The sequence below is a fragment of the Engraulis encrasicolus genome, chromosome 16 (assembly GCF_034702125.1).
Source record: "Engraulis encrasicolus isolate BLACKSEA-1 chromosome 16, IST_EnEncr_1.0, whole genome shotgun sequence".
Lineage (NCBI taxonomy): Eukaryota > Metazoa > Chordata > Actinopteri > Clupeiformes > Engraulidae > Engraulis > Engraulis encrasicolus.
The window spans coordinates 25257920-25277507 of NC_085872.1; the positions used below are offsets into that span (position 1 = coordinate 25257920).

At 43.0% G+C, this 19588-nt stretch overlaps 1 protein-coding gene across 1 annotated transcript in view; it reads left to right on the top strand.

The window, feature by feature from the left end:
- Positions 1 to 6450: 6450 nt before the first annotated feature.
- Positions 6451 to 19588, top strand: part of vipr1a (vasoactive intestinal peptide receptor 1a) — a 35868-nt gene continuing 22730 nt past the window's right edge. Inside the window, exons 1-3 of the mRNA XM_063219090.1 lie at positions 6451 to 7277; positions 9160 to 9247; positions 13321 to 13431. Coding sequence (XP_063075160.1) covers positions 7230 to 7277; positions 9160 to 9247; positions 13321 to 13431 — 247 coding nt within the window. The 5' untranslated portion in view covers positions 6451 to 7229. The remainder of the gene's footprint in view (positions 7278 to 9159; positions 9248 to 13320; positions 13432 to 19588) is intronic.

Below are 19588 nucleotides of genomic sequence, written 5' to 3' on the forward strand. Positions count from 1 at the left end.
GAGAGAGAGAGAGAGAGAGAGAGAGAGAGAGAGAGAGCTGTTTGAGATTCAGGACAAAAATCACCACAACAACAACAGCAGCAATAGCTGAGCAACACAAAGTATGTCTATGGAGATGCCGTATACAAATGTTTTATGTCAACCCGTGATATGTCAACAATGACTGTTGGACTATGTTGAGATGTGTGGTGAAGAATATGTGGCATAGTTTTAGACACCAGTAACAAGTCTGGAACTTAAGAAATGTTCTGATAACTAGCCAGAAAATAAAAACTGATGTTACGGCTAATGGTCAGATCTGTATCTCTGTGGACAACCATCCCAGAATGCCATAAACCGCTGACGTTACACAGCCTATGTATCTAGGACACGAAATTCTTTGTCAGAAGTAGAATAGCTCTTTTGCTACTTTAATATCTCCCCAGCCACACAGGCAGTAAATCAAAACATCTGGGCCTTATTTGTGTCTGCCCCCGGTTAGTGGCTCTTTTTTTTCATCTTCCGCTTGTGACAGACAACAACATGCAACCGAGAAAGGGTTTCCCCATCGCCACGCCACCCACCTTCCATGGCCCTGCACACCATCCCCTGGCATTGAGCATTGGCGTGGATGGAGCTAAAAAAAATACTTGCTGCGTGTTGGTAAGACAGGTAATTAGTCATGCTGTATTTATCCACATTCTTTGTCACGCTACCTCTCTGTACAGAGGAGATCTATGCCTTCCCAAAGGACGTTCTCACTACATCTTTGTTTAGACTGAAAAAAAAAAACCCTGGATTTTAGACGGCTCTAGAGTCCAAAGTGGAGGAAGTATAATTGCAAACAGCAAGAATCCCTGGCTCGGATACAACATAAATTATAAATAACACGATATATCACCACTGGGATGTACTGTATGAATGATGATGGAATATAAAAACAGTTAAGTTGGGGATCCTTAGCTCCTCTCGAAATCAAACAGTCAAACCGCTGGATGATAACAAAAAACACCAATAGCACTATTTCTTCAATTGAACATTATTAGAGAGAAAAAAAAATGCTTTTCACATGACAACACTCAGGCTTACAGTCCATGAAATGGCTTATTGCATACACAAGCACAGTACAAATAAATATAAGAATATACTACACAAATAAACACTTATGGAAACTTTTATAACTTATTCATTACCAAGAAAGCCTCAGCTCCCTAGGGACAGGCCAGGCCTTTACTGTAGTTTGTAATCTATGTCCATCTGTCTGCAGATTATGGTGTTTGTTACGGGGCTCCTTCCTTGGTCCATCATAACAAAGACTAGTTAGCTATGCTGCATTACAACGTATAGGGCCCCCGGTCTCCCTTTAAGACCGCAAGCACACTGGCCCCTTGCAAGATCAATCCACGTCTTTGGAAAGCTCTTTCTTGTAAAGCTGATGTCCTGGATTTAAGCCATGCATCATTTTCCACCGTTAGAGGCCTGAGGCGGGCGGTGTGCATTTTTAACCCCCTCTCTGCAAGTCAGAACTTGCATGATGGACACACATACAGTCAGAGTCAGGGACTGGAGGGAACTGGAGCAGACGCTTAGGGGAGTTCTGCTCACATGTCGGATTTCAACTCGACTCGACACGTCCAGTGGTTGTCCCCTTGCTGCTAACGTAAATCTGTCACCATATTCTACACACAGTCTTGGTGTGTGAGAGCATGCTCAGACTCAAGATGGTGTGTTTTTTTTCTGTGTGGATGGTACTTCTCACATCCCCTCCTGTGTCTTCAGCGCCACAGGGGGCTGGATTACACCTCAGTAGCTTAGACCAGTGGTTCCAACAGGGGTGCCGCGGGCCCCCCTCAGGGATGCCGCGGAAATGTGGCTGATAAATAAATTATGTAATATGATACATATTTGTCTAAACTGATAAGTTAATGCTAGTCAGTCAGTGGAATCTTTCATCTACCATTTACGCACAATAAAGTAAATATAGGTCGCCCCAGTCAGCTGCAACTTTGAACGTAGGTCGTGTGACGTCTCCAAATGTGTTACTTTTCTAAGCTTTTGTGGTATCGGATGCGATGCCATGTTATGGCGTGTTGGTTTGGGGTGCCTTGAGATTTTTCATGAATTGAAAGGGTGCCTCGCCTAAAAAAAGGTTGAGAAACACTGGCTTAGACAGCTGGCTGCACTGTCACAGGTAGCAGCACAACACCCCGGGCTATTGGAGAACACAGAAGGGGAAGGATGTGCATGGACAAATAAAGTTTTCTTCCCTCGGAATATGCAGGTTACACTGGCCAATGTTAGAAAACAGTGGGGAAGGTGCAATGTGCTGTGGTGCAGTGCGAATGGTGCTATTTCTTGCACCCACTTAATTGAGTATGTTGTTGTGAGTGATGAATGGAAATAGATGTCTGCTCATCACATCACCGATTTTAGATCAGTTCAGCAAGTGACACAGCTGGTTTCTTTGTTCTCAAAGCGAAAGTGAATTGAGATGAGGCACAAGGTGGTGGCAGCATGGCTGACGTGCACTGATATAAAATCACACTGATGAGAATCCACTACGTTGTTGTTGTGGGTTTTCATGATACATTCCTGTTCAGTCAAAACAATACAGTTTGAACTTCAAGTTGAAGTGTGAATGGCAACTGAGGGACCTATTTGTAGGGCCTACTGTGGAGAAGACATTCAGAGGGAGAGCCCCTTAATTCATTCTACTACACAAGCAAAGTTATACATAGCTTTTCTGTTTGATATGGTTTACCTCTATACCTCTTTGTACTTTCAGTAATTTTCTCAGCTTTGTCGCTTGAACCATTTGAATCAGGACCTTGATCCTGGAATAGTCAAAGTCTTTTTTCTATTCTCAGACACTTTTTTCGCTAGGGTTCTCGGGGTGGGTCGGCTGTGAATACTATACTTCGACTTATACAATTTTAAACATGAAATGTAATAGGTTTGGATTTTGGAACATGACCTGGCAGCCCACAGGGACTGGAGAAAGTGGTACAGGCAACCCTTAAAAAATAAATACGCTCCATTTACAGCAGTGGTTCTCAACCTTTTTTGAACAAATGCCCCCTTGACGTCATTACAAGCCTCCCAGCGCCCCCTTGACATCATCATAAGGCTGCCGATGCCCACCTTAGTATTGAAAAATAAAATGGACTAATGCCCCCCAATGGGAACTATGCCCCGCCCCGACTCAGCTATCCTTCTCAGCGCTCCCCTAGGGCTCCCCAACGCCCCCTGGGGGGCTGTACCGCCCCCGTTGAAAAACACTAATTTCCAGCCTAAAACTACCATGCAGTCTTTCCTTGCCATTGACAGCAAGAATTTCATTCTGCCTTGAAGGAAAGATTCAACATTCAGTATCCATACTCAATCACCGTAAGCTTTTAAATATGTGACAGTTGTGTTTTGGCTATGCCCAGGTGTGGTTTTAATCATGCTGATGCTCGAAGCTAAGAGGTCCTCAGGTTGGGCTCGGTTGGGGGGTGGGGGATGGAGTTGTGGTGGTGAGGTCTGTCTGTCAGGGGCCTCAAGGTGACATGTGGCAGGTCAGTGAGGTAACTGGCCAGGCTAGTGCGGGACTTGCACCATGTGTATCAAGGTGGAGAGATAGATTACAACATGGCCAGAGCAGGCGACATTTTGACACGTGAAATTTTAAACTGGGCTTTTTCTGAGTGGTGCTTGCTGGCGTTTCAGCTATACATGTCACTTTCCTGGCTATAGTTTTTGTAAATGCTAAAACGAGGGTCCCCGGTGCGCAGTGCTCTGCGAGTTTTAAGAATTTCACCATCAATACACTTTCCTCCACAGCAAAACTAAACATTTTTGCGGACAATCTATCAAATAGTCTATGTCGGAAAGACTTGTGTAAAATAACCTACACGTTTTCAACTTCATCCAGTGAACAACTAGCCTGGGCGAATAGCCGACTGTTGACTCCGTCAATCAGTCTGGCAAAAGCCATGAGGAATCTGTCTCCGTGGACGATGGGAGATGGTCTGATCTTACTCTATCATTTAAATTAATTGAAGTTCCAAACTCAAATTAAAACCCATATTGTGCGTTATTAGCATGCCTGTTACGTTATAGCGTCGCAAAAGCATACAAATAACAAAACGAAAGTGTGAATACAGTTACCTTAACCAATCAGTAACGGAGCTCGCGGGTGAGTTCTACGACACCACTCTCAACTGTTTGCTGATTGGCGAAACACTGAGAGAACCGAGCTCGAGGCTTTTGCCAGACGATGTGCGGAGCCAAAATCTTGGGTGGAGTACATGGATGCCGTTGCCAGGCTAGTGAACAACCATGTGTGCCTGTAGTAAAATACTTATATTTATCCCAAAGGAAATTAAGAGGTATCTGATTTTAATAAAGTTTGTTACACATTGTATACTAATCCATACTCTTCCATCTTCACATTTAATTCTTCATTCAGCATAAGAATAAGATTAACATATTTATCGTTATCAGATATTGCATGGTTTGCATTAAATAGAAGAATTGTGTTCATGATAATGTGAAATTTGTATTTTAGTGTCCAATTTAACTCTACCTGTCAGTCCCATTCCTACTTCGTTACATTAGCAAATTAAACAACTGGCAGCTCATAAAATATCTATAAATAAAGGACTTTAATCTTGGAAGGCCGTGAGAAGCAACAGAAGTCAAGTCGACATCATACAGCTTCTACGCAATCTTCTCACTTCTCTGGTCCCTGACATATGATACATGTATGGGTGATGCTTCATGGCTATTCGTTTCTGTTTTTTTTTTGCCCAAGCGTCTCCCACTATGGGCTGACCAACTGTCCCGCATAGTGTGTGCACGATTTGAAGCCCAATTCATGCGGCCTGCAAATTCACAGCTTGTCCTGCATGATCAGTGGTTGATAAAAAAAAGTTGGTCGCTCTATCTCCTTTACACCAAACTTTTTTTTTCAGACTCGCACTCGTCGCTCAAACGTGACAGCCAGCAAACAAGAGCAGACGTTGCAGCAGGAGATGACTAGAGCGTAGAGTTGATACTACATTACATTGCACTTAGCTGACGCTTTCGTTTATTTAAGGCGACTTACAGTTATTATTTTTCAGGGTATTGGTTACAGTCCCTGGAGCAATGTGGGGTTAGGTGCCTTGCTCAAGGGTACTTCAGCCATGGGGATTTAGGGAGAGGTCAGGGGGGATTCGAACCTGCAACCCCTAGATTGTAAGACCAACTCTCTAACCACTAGGCCACGGCTGCCCCACAGCTGCACTCCTGGAGGATCCTGCATCATGGTGGGGACATGTCCATGTTTTGCAGCCACAGTATGTTTATGTTCCTCCTCCTGTTCAGTGAAGCAATTGTAAACTTGAGTAAAGCACTTTGTGTTTGGCAATCTTATTTGTAGGCTACATCTGGTAGAAATAGTACTCTCATTCTCACACTAATTGGCTGTTGCATGCCATTAGGATGTTGTTGTAGTTATGCTAATGTCCTAACAGCTTGTTTTCATTGGGTTATTTATTGGCGATTTTTCTAGGAATATTTATGATGAGGGAGAGCTTATTTATTTGTGCAGACTATGGGGGTTCAGCACTTTTCATCTGATATTTGTGCAGTTCACAAGGGTTGATTCATGAGCACACTCAGCAATGTTTTGGGGACTCCACTTCATGCCTTGTGGCATAGAATGCCTATGGTTAGAGCAGGGGTTCCCAAACTTAGCCATGATAAGGCCCCCCCATCTACCAGTAGTATCTCAGCTGAGGCACCCTAATAAGGAAAGTGTATAAACACTGTCCACACGTGTTCTGCACACCCTTCTCATCTTGATGTAGTTGGCAGATTCCTAAATCTATTAAAGTAGAACAGGCAACGTGTATTAAGAGATATCACTGAGGCCGTTTACATTACCACAATAATCAGGTTATTGGAATAAACAGGTTATTGGAGTAAACCGTTTATTGTCGTTTAATTACAGGCAGTCTGTCTGTTGCACATGTTCCACTCAGGTGTGTCACACTAACCAGGAATTCAAAGCTTGTGATTGGCTACTTTCTATTCTAGAATGTGAATATCCCGATAATATTTAAGGTGGATACAAGTATGTCTTGAGAAATCAGTTAATTAGCCAAATCCCTACCTGTGCGAATCGGATTTCTCATAAACCAATTACTGCAATAAACCGATTATTATGAACTGTTTACTCCGTTTATATGAGCACTTGAATACACTGGTTAGCCTACTCCAAAAACCTGATTATAAACTGTTTATTGATGTATGTATACACTGACTCACTGATCATGGGAAGCAAGAATTTTCAAATTTAGGGCATTTCACTGTGTCTTGAAGAAAACAAATTCATTCATCTTAAGTGTACTCCACTTTTATTTTATTTACTGAATTCTTCATTTAATTTAGCTAATTCTGTCTCTAATTTGCCATGTCCCCTCTAGTTCCACCTTGTGGCCCACAGGGGTCCCTGGCCCCTACTTTGAAAACCACTGATTTAGACAGGGTAACCAAATCTACCATGTAAGATGGTATGTAAGCCAGTGAATCTTCCTGAAGGGTGGGTGTCCCACACATGTCCCTCAGAAACATAGTGTAGGTACCCCTTGTTCCTCTTGGATACTTATTAGTAGGTGGTCACCCTACTCAACAATGAGGCATAGATCTACTTTCATCGACAGATGCCCACTACGCCTTTTCCTCCAGGACCGGTCTTCCCGCTGCCAGAGTTTGTTTTGGTCCGCTGGTTTACAAATTAACTTTAATAGTTTAGAGAACCCGTCTGATACCTTACATCACAAATGACACATTCACTGCAGTCGACTTCAGAGGTGGCAACAGGCGGACAGTGGAGCACAGGAGAGCTCACCAGCGCGCGCTTATTCGGAAATTAACTAGCCTGGTCATGTCACTTTATTGTTTCAATGAAATTGCCTTGGATTTTTCTCGACTTCTGTCGTACAATTACCATATGTGTCCTGGGTTTTAAGGAATACACCTTTTAAGGTTTGCGTTTGAACTGGTTATCTGACTGCGGTAGATCTCGCTCTCAGAACGTACTTCGGATGGATATGATGTGCTCTCCTACACTTGCTCAAGGACCAACGGTGACTTATATGTCCCATGTTGCCCTCGATTGACTGTAAACTTTCCACTGGATTTTAAAAGTGGAGAATTGTTATTGATACACGACAGCAGACAAAAGCGGAAGAAGTTTGAATTCGAGCTTGGTACACTTGGACATGGATACTTACGCCTTAACGGGGTTTCTTTTCATTGCGTTGCGACTGGTGAGTAAACGGTTGTTTAGGCAGTTCATTTAGATAGCCTAGTGCTTATGGACAACATTGATGTAAATCCAACATGTAGACTAGATTCGTGTTTGGGTGTGCTTTGTAGCGTGTATATATAGGCGTACGCGTAACATTAGAAGCAGACTAAAAAGAAGAGACTTTATTTGAGGTAACTTCGGGCGTATGTTCCAGTGCGCAAGGGATTTTGAATCCCTTCTGTCAAAATTACTGGTTTTTAAGCACACGCTCACCAGTTTACCAACAGCGATGTGTTTATGACAAAGTGACTAGTGACTAAGAGTAGCCTTTAACGGACAATATTTGTCCGAGAGATAGAGAGCGACATGCATCACATTCCTCAAGTGGAGCGCTTGAGAAGACAGGTTGTGTGACAAATGAAACATGGACACTCGGGCGAATGCGCTCCCTTGCTCAAGTAATTGCACATTTTACTGGATGAATATTTTTAGTTGAGAATCACGAATGTATGAAGGAAAACTCCAACCAGTGGAATCTGAGCATATATCTGAATGATCGGAGACTTCATGACCCCTCTACCTTGTTCCAACATCTGAGGTTAATCGGAACTGCGACCTATTAATGTGATAGGGCACAGGCGCGCTCGCAAGGATTCACGCCCACCCACAGACACGCACAATTAGGACATAATTGTTGGACACAGATTCTCATAGGTGGTAATATGCCATTTCTTCCCCAAACCTGATGCAATGATAACTAGTTGTTTGTCCAGCTATGATGCATCCAAGAGTATTTTATTCCATATCTGGAAATCTAAGAAATGAAAAGAATATAGCCTACTCCTTTCCTGTAGTGGACTCGTCCTCGTGTCCTTGGCAATACAAAATGTGTCACTCTGTAATTCCTTTAATCAATTTCACTTCCTTGTGTTGGAATTCCCCCTAAATTGTGTGAATGCACCTAATGATGATTAATGAAGCACACCTGTTTGATTTTTACAGTGGTAGGGAAACAATAATCAAAGGAAACAATTGGTGCATGACGGTGCTTATTTTTCCTGCACACTTCTTATTGAGGATACCCTTATCCAGGGTGTCTTTGGAGGACTGCCCTGGGACTTTGTGACTGTATTCCCCTGGGTTGCATCTAACAATAAACCTGTAGTAAAGATTTGATTTATGTGACGACTGGAGCACTTCATCAGCTGAAGTGGTAGCATTGATATATCTCAAAGTCCTCGGCTATGTGGTTCAATCCATGCCAGGTACAGCGAAGAGCATGCTTTCCAGGAGAAATGGATGCAGATGCGTAGGCGGGTAGCTTTCCATAATTTATGTCGCCATATCATTCTCATGCCTCCCGGCCAGTAAATATTGATATATTGATTTTGGCGAAGTAGTTCCTTGTCCATTTGAAGAACCATTGTGCTTGCCTCTGACTGACATCATGTTGTTGATCATCATTTTTGGGGGGTGGCATTTATCAACCACTGTGTGGAGGTGTAGCCTAATTGTGCTGCCAAACCTAATGTCTTCAGAAAATGTTAGCCCTGATTGAATAGAGAAAAAAAGCAAAAAAAAAGCTCAGAGATGTTTTGGCAATTACTAGAGACTTGCCATAGAAAAACAAGATGAAAGCATTACACTTTGAGACAGAAAGGTCAGATTTTGTTTTACTGCCAGGGATTTCACCTTAGCTGTTGTTTGTCTTGAGTTGCTATGAAATACTGAGATAATATTATGACTGTCCTGTGCACTGCGCTGTCTGAACCTGTGTGTGGGGGTCGATGGTATACTTTTCACATGTTTGCAGCATTGTCCTGGATGGTGATGCATTGTGATTAAAGGGGGAGTAATGGATGTCATGACTGACATTTTCCTTTTTTTTCTTCCTCAAACAGTTGCACACAGTGCAGGCGTGTGGCGATGAATTCGACTTGGAGAAGAGTAGGGAGTTATGCTTGTCCCAAGTGGAGAATGTCACGTCAGGTATGTGTCGACACAGTGTCGACACTGTGTCGGCTGTCTCAGTCTTTGCGATCACTCGCATGCCTGTTTGTCTGTTTGTCCGTCTGTCTCGCTGTCCGTCTCTGCGTGTGTCTATCTGTGTGTCGGTCGGTTGATCTTCTTCTCCTCTCTCTTCCTCTCTCTCTCTCTCTCTCTCTCTCTCATACTTGCCCCCTTCTCTCTCTCTCTCTCTCTCTCTCTCTCTCTCTCTCTCTCTTTCAGACGCGCACACACGCGCACGCACACATGCACGCACACATGCACGCATTCTTGTACATGCGTACCATTTTCCTGAGAGTTGTTGTTGCAGGTCAGTGCAGTGATTAGCTTTGTGGACTTGCAAGAAGGTGGTTTGGTGTCCATTCTTGCCTGATGAATCATCGCTTTTGACTAGAGCACTGGTTCTCATCATTTTTAACAAATGCTCCCTTGACCTCATCGTAAGCTTGCCAACCTCAGTATTAAGAAAATAAAACAAACGAATGCTCCGCCAATGGCAACTAAGTACTGCCCCGTTTCGGTTGTAGCCTTCTTAACGCCCCCCAAGGGCTCCCTAACGCCTCCTCTAGGGTTTGAGCCCCCCGTTGAGAAAGACTAGACTAGAGGGTACAACGTGTTTAATAACAGACTGGTACTGCATTTCAGTATATAAGAGTTAATCGTGGATTTGTTCTTTAGTTGAGTTATTTAGTTTAGTTAGTGTTTTGCAGATAGCTGTATACTTCCAAATGTTGCAGTTTTGCATAAATGATAAAACATCTGCAAACACAAAACTGTATTATAGTGATTTAGATTATTCCAAATGGTTATGTGATCATAAATTGAGCCATGATAAGTTAAAGGTACACTGTGTAAGATTTTTAGTTGATTATTTCCAGAATTCATGCTACCCATTCACTAATGTTACCTTTTTTCATGTATACTCACCACCACCATCAAATTCTAAGGCATTTGGCAATAGGCAGCCCAGTTTCAATGAGCAGCATAGTTACATTGCCATTCACAGTACTTTTTCAGCAGGCTGCCTTTTTTATTGCAATTTTGCTGTGGCATGGCATTTGAGGGGTATAGGATGTTTTTGTGTACATTTGCACATTATTTCCTTTTCCAGAAAGGACAAACATACATGGGCTATTTTAGCACACACATAGTCAAATAACATGATGTAGATTTGCTGAAGATGCTATTGAGACAAGTCATGACATTGCAGAAAGACACACAACGTAGTGCGAGGCAACATAGTAACACAGTTAATAATGTACTGCTCTTAAGTGAACGGGTGATTTGTGTTCTCATCATTCTGTCTGAGCAAAGGGTACGCCATCATAATGATGATGAATGAGGTGACTGTTTTCTTGTTTTCTTCTCTCATCTCTTGCTGTACACCCTCTCCCTTTCTCTTTGGTTAATGAAGCAACTGGATGCTCACACAGGAATGACATTTTCAGTGCAGAGTTGGAGTGCAATAACATACAATGGTTGATGCACCTTGTGTAGCAGAGACAGAATCTCAAACTAACTTTTTTTGTTGCTGAAGTGTTGCATTGTTCTTGAAAAGTGTAGGCTTAACTCAGATATTGATTTATTGGTTGATTTGCTGTTTCATTCTAGAAAATGTGTGCGTGCTTGTGTATGATGTGACATTACAAAAGGACATGTGGTAGAGTAGTGATTCTAAATGTGGACTTGTAGCGAAGGGGAGTGGAGTTGCCCAGCCGGGACTCGAACCCGGACCTTCTGGGTTCTGGGTTCTGGACTCGAACTCCAGAAGGTCTGGGTTCAAGTCCCAGCTGGGCAACTCTACTCCCCTTCGCTACGGGACTCTATTGCCATCCAGGGGGCGATAGGGAGCCCTAGGGGGGCATTGAGGAGGAGACAGTTGAGAGGGGGCAGTGCTTAGTTGCTATTTGAGTGCATTCATAGTGGGGTGGAGGGGGGCATTGGCAGGCTCATGATGAGGTCCAAGGGGCATTTATTCAAAAAAGGTTGAGAACTGCCGTGGTAGAGGGACAGATGCTCCCTCATAGAGGTGGATTATCCACATCAAAACATGGCCACCAAGCAGACTGCCCATCCCATGATACAGCTGACACACAGGTGGTGAGTTTAGCTGCACTGAGATAGAAAGATAAAGACAATACAATACAATAGAGATATAACGATGGAATTCACACAGCAGGAGTAGAAACACTAAGCATATGGACAAACCAGGATTGGGTCTCAGTGCCGAAACTTGATTCACACAGCAGGAGTAGAAACGCTAAGCATATGGACAAACCAGGATTGGGTCTCAGTGCCGAAACTTGATTGCCTGATTATCATAGACTTGCAATCGTGATTCGCAACCGAAGGTGTTGCGTCACTAGGAGGGCGCAGCCTGGCTAGAAACTTGATGGAATCGTATGTAGAAAAGACGATTTCGCAAGAGCAAAATGTATAGGGATAGTATACCCAGCGTTATGTCATGACAAGGCCCCTTTTGACCCTGTCAAGAACATTAGACAATTTTGTATACGATTACCAATAAAAACACATGTACAAGAGAAATACGATTTTACGATTTGGCCAAACAGAGAGGAGCGCTTTTCAGAGAATGAGCTCTGTCTCATAGCAAATCGATCTTGACTCTCTCTTGTTCCAGCAGAAGCAAGAGCATTTATTGCATTTTTGATGTCAGATTTTACATTTACAAACACACGTTATGATACATTCTATTTCTAACATGTCCGGTCTGTCCATCTGTCCGATTTCAAGATGAGAGCATTTCTTCAGTTCAGTATTTCAGTATCATCTTTGAGTTCAGTGTTCTGAAAGGTCTTGCACTGAACTATTGAACTTCATTCTGAACTATTGAACTTTCTACAGAACTGTACAAAAGACATTTTTTACTGATGTTATTAATAACAATTTTAAAACAGAAATTATAATTTGAGGAACTCCAACTACCATTGCCATTGTGACACAGCACTCCACAGCACGCAAGTCAACACTGCACACTGCACACGACAAACTTACATTTATGCGTCACCCGTGCAAGGGGCAGCCCCCAATGGCGCCCAAAAGGGAACAGTGCGGCGGGACGGTACCATGCTCAGGGTCATGGAGGAGGATGGGGGAGAGAGAACACTGCTTAATTACTTTCTGTTGGATTCTCTAGGGATGATGAAATGGCCTTTCATGTACTGGACTGAGCTGAATCACATGCCCACACATGTGGCAGAGTTATTTTGAAGAACAGTACACAGTCACACACAGTGGAATGTGCAGAATGTGCAGTAAAAGCTTACCAAAATAAATATTAATAATAATAGATGTAATAAACATCAATTAACAGTCATTTTTCTTGATCAATGGCAATTAATGGTTATGATTGCCAGTTAGATTGTTTTTCTTTTGTTCTTTCGAGTAATTGCCCTTAGTGTCCAGAGCGTGATTAGGAAACGGCTCCTGAGAAGGAACTCAGCGTCTCTCCACCACGTCCCCTCGTGACGCCACAGTGTCAAGTGCTACGCAGCCATGCCTCGTGGGTAATAAGGAACCGGCTGATGCATAGATTGGTCTTGTTTGTGAGAAAATGAGCTGTGATTGCATGGTCTCTCTCTGGTGGGTTTTGTCCTTGATTGTTTGTTAGCCATTGTGCTGCGTGCTCAAAGAAGCAACAAAGGAGATAGAGCCCAGCTAGAGGACCAAGGAGATCTCGCCAACAGACTGTTGATAACAAATGCTTGTGGCATGCAATCACTTTGGTTTTTGGACGCTGCGTCCCACAATTGATGAGCTCGTTCCCTTAATATCAAGAGTTTTTAAGCCGTGGCACACAAGCACATATTGACTATAATAGCATGAACAGGGGAAATAGTGTGTGTGTGTGTGTGTGTGTGTGGTGCGTGTGTGTGTGTGTGTGTGTGTGTGTGGCTGTAAATCATTATCACATGGATTGATTTTCTTGTAATACCTCAGTGTCCTCTATGTTATTGTACATGTATACATGCATCATCACAATACAACAAGTCTTGGTCTGACCTCTGACAAGTCTGTGTTTTCTGGTTTCTTAGGCTGTCTTGGGACTTGGGACATGATTGCCTGCTGGCCGTCTGCTCAAGTTGGACAGGTGGTCACAATACCCTGCCCAGAGTATTTCAGCTTTGTGTCCGGCCACCACCGAGGTAACTACCACTGAATGTTATATTCTGCTATATTCATGTCAGCTGAGATACCTGCTGAGGATGCAGAAAGGGTCCCAAGGAACACCAGTACAGCCCACCGTCTTGAGCTTCAACTTCCACATCTTAGTTGCTCCTGCAGTCTCTGCTTGTAGCAAAGCATCTTGGGTGTTTATCTCATCTTCTGCCTTATCCAGCAGAACGGAGCAGACATGGTCATCTTCTCATATGCATTTATTTGGTGACAACACTGTATGGAGCTTGCTGCTGGTCCCTCTCAAACTTGTGTCCAAAACTTTTTTGTGCTCTTTTTTTGAATGTTCACTTTTGACACTCTGATAGTGCAACTCAGAGAGCATTTAGAGGTTTTCCAGATTGACCCAGATTTAGAGAGAGCATTCATTTAAGAGGTCATGCCTTTTTGTATTTTTGCACGTTGCTACATGACCACTACAGGATGTTACAGCTACATGATTTCCCACCATTAACCCTTTTTCTCTTTACAATTCAACTGTTATGTTTATATAAAACCTGCGCACAGATATTCCTGTTACCTCATCAAAATATGAAGAGTTCAGATGCAAAACCCCCTAACTCCATTTCTGAAGACCTGCAATTCTATTTCTTTTAGAGAACCCCATTGTTGGTTTGGTTTACATTCATGTACTTGATAATACATATAGTTATATGACATTAATTTAAAAAAATGCAATTTTGATAGCTTTGTATTAAATAAAAATGAATTAAGATTATTTTCTGAAATGGCACTTAGGGGGGTTTGCATCTGAACTCTTCATATGTTTGCTTGCAATCAGGTTATACTGTATGTGAGCTAAGGAGAAAGCGAAATGGTGGTAGAGTAGAGTAGAGTAGAGTATCGTTTATTGATCCCAGGGGGAAAGGTGTTAAGTAGCATACACACATACATGAATAAAGACATTGCCCACAAGACATAACACGCATATTTACACATACAATGATCATATATAGCTCACTGTTACAAACATTTTGCCAAGACATCTCTCTCTCACACAACACACACACACTCACACACAACACACACACACACAGAGAATCACACACACACACACACACACACACACACACACACACACACACACACACACACACACACACACACACACACACACACACACCAAAATATAAAGTGTTAAGTGTCCACAGTGTTCACATGAGCTGAGTGGTACATACAGTAGAAGCCATAGAAGGTATGATTCTCACAGAGGTGTAAACTGCCACCTAAGCTGAGTGAGCCACATCCTGACATCGTTACGATATGCAGTGGTTACTTTTATCTGTCATTCTCTACAAAGAGGTAGATAAGGAGTAAAAGGGAAGCGTGTGCTGCCAACGTCAATGCAGTTGAGATGCGATAATACGCCTATTCATAGGATAAATGTGAAAACGTTATGGCTCGGAAAGCAGCTGGTCCTTGAAGGGGAAATATACACTTTTTCAATACGAGTCAATCTGCAGTAAAAATTAATGTTAAGATGATATTTTGTTGTGAATTTATGCCCACTGATTTTCTGCCCTACTCGAGTGCACAGAGGGAGGGGATGGTTATGGTAAAGGGAGAGTAGAGGGAGTTACAAAGCTCTAAATTAGAATGTTATTGCCTCATAGCAATAAGTCAGATCTGGAAGATTCTGTGGTGCTCTACTTGTTTGAAGCCAACGTACATCTATTAGAAGAACACTCAGGTTCAGTCTTAAAATAGCTCTATGCAAACATGTTTTGTTTTCACATGTTTTTAGGTTTCCGCAACACTACCATTAGACAACATCATTAACTTTCACTGTGACCTGAGGAGGTTGCTGGGATGTTTTTTTTTTTGAGCTCGTGTTTGTCTTGACAGTGCTGTGAAAATGGAAACTTGTTCATTAATTAGAGGGTGTCTCAGCAGGACCACTGACACATGAGCGTTGGCTCATGAATTGGCTCCATGCTGGAAGGCATGACTGGTTAGTGAGGGGCAACCAGCCTGGAATAGACATGACGAGCACCGTGGGAGTATGGGCTTGTGCCATGAAATGAAATGATGCCCATTTTTTCCCCCCTTGAACCCAGTGTCAGCGTGTCATTACTCAGGCCGTTATAGACATGTTTGTGCCATTTCTGTGTGTATGTGTGTGCGTGGGTGCGTGCAAGAAATAAGTAGCAAGTGAAAAGATGCAAAATTGTTTGGTTGCCTGGCAATGATGCAAAACGTGTTCTTGTTGCATCACTCTCAAAACAACAAGTTTTATGCTTTTGCTATGAGGTAATTATTGCACAGCCTCCGTTGCCATGTCTGTTTTCGTCTGGCACTGGAAAACCTAATGATAATCCATTACCGTGAACATAGTGGCGTAAATAAGAATCAAAATCTGTGATAGCTTAAGTTACTACTGATGATATTTTGCTTTCAGCCCACTTCAAAGTGTTGGATAGATAGAGCAAGCTCTTCTTTACTTAATGGAGTGGATGCACACAGAGAGAGAGAGAGAGAGAGAGAGAGAGAGAGAGAGAGAGAGAGAGAGAGAGAGAGAGAGAGAGAGAGAGAGAGAGAGAGAAGCTTTTGGAGGAGGACCAGTGCAACGAATGAAGGATTTAGATGCTGTGGGTGAAACGGCCAGGATTTATCTTCTTCATGTGGGCCAGGAGTTCAGTGTAAAGATAGCCTCTGTAGATCAGTGATGAAACCCAGATGTGGTGCAACACGCACCCAGACAGTGTTTGTGTGTGTGTGTGTGTGTGTGTGTGCTTGTGTGTGTTTACTTGTGTGTTTGTGTGCACATGAGGTGAGTAGTCGTGGGCGTGTGTGTGATGAGCATGTCTGTGTCTGGATTTACAGGCATGTTTGTGTGGATGCACAGGTATCCTCTGTGTGCACGAGGGGATGTTTCTCTGTCAGAGGCACGTGCAAGCCTGGAGCCTTCAGTGGAGGAGGGAGATGAGGTTCTTGGAGGAATGCAGAAGTGAGTGTTTGCGTGAGTGTTTTTTTTTTGCAGAACTACTCTCCAATTTCAGTGGGAGCCAAGCCATAGGGGAGCTCCTGTCAATCTCAGGGTTGACGGAAAATGTCCAGTAAAATCTGAAACGGTGTCAAGGCACCCGTACATTTTCCAAAACCCTGGTTGCCTGGCCCGCACATATCCCCCCTGGTTGATGTGGAAACCAGTCCGGCAGGTGCAGCCCCAAACCGCACTCTCTTAATTCCCACCGCTGAAGGCTCAGGCTGGTAGAGTATGGTAGAGCAGTGCACAGCTCCGAGGTGGTTTGATTTATATGACCTGGAGATTAATCAGTTGACATAAAGCCTTAAGGAGCTTCTGTAGTCAATGCAAGACTAAGTAGGTTTCCTTTCATAGTCTCCCTACAGTTGGGAAACAGGGTTGTTTGTCACTCCTTCGAGAGAGAATGCGGTCCTACAAAAACTTTCCTGCAATTTTTCTGCCCATGGAGTATGGCAAACCAGAATGAGGAACATTCTTGATCTTGTTGAAATCATTTTACCTATCTATGTTTTATATAGCTCATATTGTTATATTTAAGTATATTTTTAGCTAAAAACAAGCTGACCAGCTTTGTTTCAACTAGTGCAGATACGTGTCTTAGGTACATATCAGTAGATTTATTGCACTGTGGTGGAGGCCTGTGGCAATTTAGAAGAGGAGCGGTACTATACGGCACCAACATTGCCCGTGAGTAATTAAGCTTGGTAGCTTTGCAACAGATGTAAACACATCAGGTGCACCACGTGTGCACCAGAGTATTCCATTCAGGTCCAAGCCTTCCCAGTCTCATTATGTTATCAGAGTCTCCAAAGGCCGTCTAAAAACGGGCTGTCTGATTCCTTTTTATAAAATCGGTGGAAAAGAAAACAAGTCTTGCGCAACTCGGCGCCATGCAGATCCCGGGACGTGCCATAAATTCAGCCAGGGTGGAGACTCTCTCCCATGTCCCAACATATTTGAACTCCTTACCCGGGAGCCCTTACGGGAAACTTTCCTGAGCCATCCATCTTCTTTACTGTCTTTACCTAGTTTGTTTGACTTGTGCGTTATGAGGCCTAATCTTTGTCGTCATGCTGATGACAAATACTGTATTTTACGTCCTGTTGTGAAGGATGAAGGTCACAGTAACAGAGCAGTGTTGTTTCTGCTTTTTTTTCCCCTCCTTTCTTTTTCCCTTTCGTTAACACCTTATTTTAGGGGTCATAAGTTAGTCACTAATACATGCCTAACAACAGTCTGTTTGACTTACTTATAAGACATGTGTTAAGTAAAGTCCTTTATTATTCATATCGTCAAAATAAGCAACAGGAAGGCCCTTTATTTTGCTTAACACATGTCTTATAAGTTACTTATACAGATAGTCTGCCATGTGTTCGTGGCTAACATTTGACTCTATTCTATAGTGTTACCATTCTTTAATTCATTATCAAAGTGTTCACAAGATAACTATATGGTAATGTATGTAGGTCTTTGCCCATGTTAGTATATCAAACCTTGAACTGTAGAGCTGTACAGAAGCACGTATAGCCCAGGATGACAAACAGGAAATAATCAAAGGGACCCATTGATGTACGGCCATGGTGCCATCGTAAAGCCTCCAGATACCTGGCCCATAAAAGCCTAGCTGTGACTATCGGGGGCCCCCAGCCCATGCAAGCCCTGGAGTCACACAGGGGGATAGCACGCACACAGACACAGACACACAACCACCCCCTCTGTCACTTGGCTAGGCTACACACGCGCACACACACACACACACACACACACACACACACACTCACACACACACACACACACAATCACTCACTAACATGCCCCCATGCACATTCCCCCCCCTCTGTCATTTGGCTTCATTTTCTCTCTCTCTCTCTCTCTCTCTCTCTCTCTCTCTCTCTCTCTCTCCTCCCTCCCTCTCCCTCCTTTTCTCTCTTCCTCTTGCCCATCTCTCTTTCTTTCACTGTTTCTCTCTCTCTCTCTCTCTCTCTCTCTCTCTCTCTCTCTCTCTCTCTCGCTCTCTCGCTCTCTCTCCCTCTCTCTCTTGCTCCCATTCACACACACAAACCCAAACGCGTGTTAAGTCCTCTGCCCAGATCCTCAGGGCCAGCATGCTTTGCACTGTTGTGAAGAGGCCCCTTCAAAAGGCCGCGCTTGCAACAACAGCATGCTGGGTGATTAGCTCCCGTCAAACTCGCGGCGGCGTCATGCATGACGTCGAAAATCCTCCCCCTCTTGTTTCTTGGGATGATGAAAGCATTCTTTTGGCGAGCCTTCATTCAAAACAAACTCTGTCGTCTATGGGGAGGACTGAAACAGCAGCGGCTTATCTCACCTAGGCTAGCTTGGCCAGCCAAAGATTACCCACCCAATTGTTTTTGGCATATGTCATTTCAAGACCTGGCAGGGTGAGCTGAGGTTGAGGTTTTTGAGTGAAGGCATTGTTATTAACTAATACCTGAAGGCTACGTAGTATATAGCCTGTGTGTGTAATCAACATCAACGCATTTGTCCTCGCCACTTCAGTGTTAGATTATGTTGAACATGTAGTCTGCCCAGATCCTTTTGGGTACCAGGAATATTTAGTGTGTTTTGCCTGTTATTGACATTTTGATGTTTTTTTTCTTCTTTGCTGGCTGTTGTTCTTTGCTGGCTACTATAGTTCAAGTATTTCAAATACATATGAACATCACTGAATGTTGGTATGAAAATGTTTTATATCTGTTAAACTAGCAGCAAGAACCCTCAATGCACCATCACAGTGAAAGGGTGTTGTGTAGACATATTTTAATGACATATTCTAGAAATGGGAAACAACAAGCCTATCTGACTTCAAAAGGAAACACATTAAAAATAAATGAGGCAAAGACTGTCATCATGGGAAACCAGTGATGATGACACTCGATGATGACACACTGAAGAGAATGACGAGTGATGATGACACACTGAAGAATTACACAAGAAATTATCACAAGTTAAAACTTGTATACAAGAAGACAACGCCTGCAAAAGGTATGCCCAGTACCTGAACATTTTATAAATATTCACTCACAAAACTGGGAAACCAGTGATGATGACACACTGAAGTGAATGACGAGTGATGATGACACACTGAAGAATTACACAAGAAATGATCACAAGTTAAA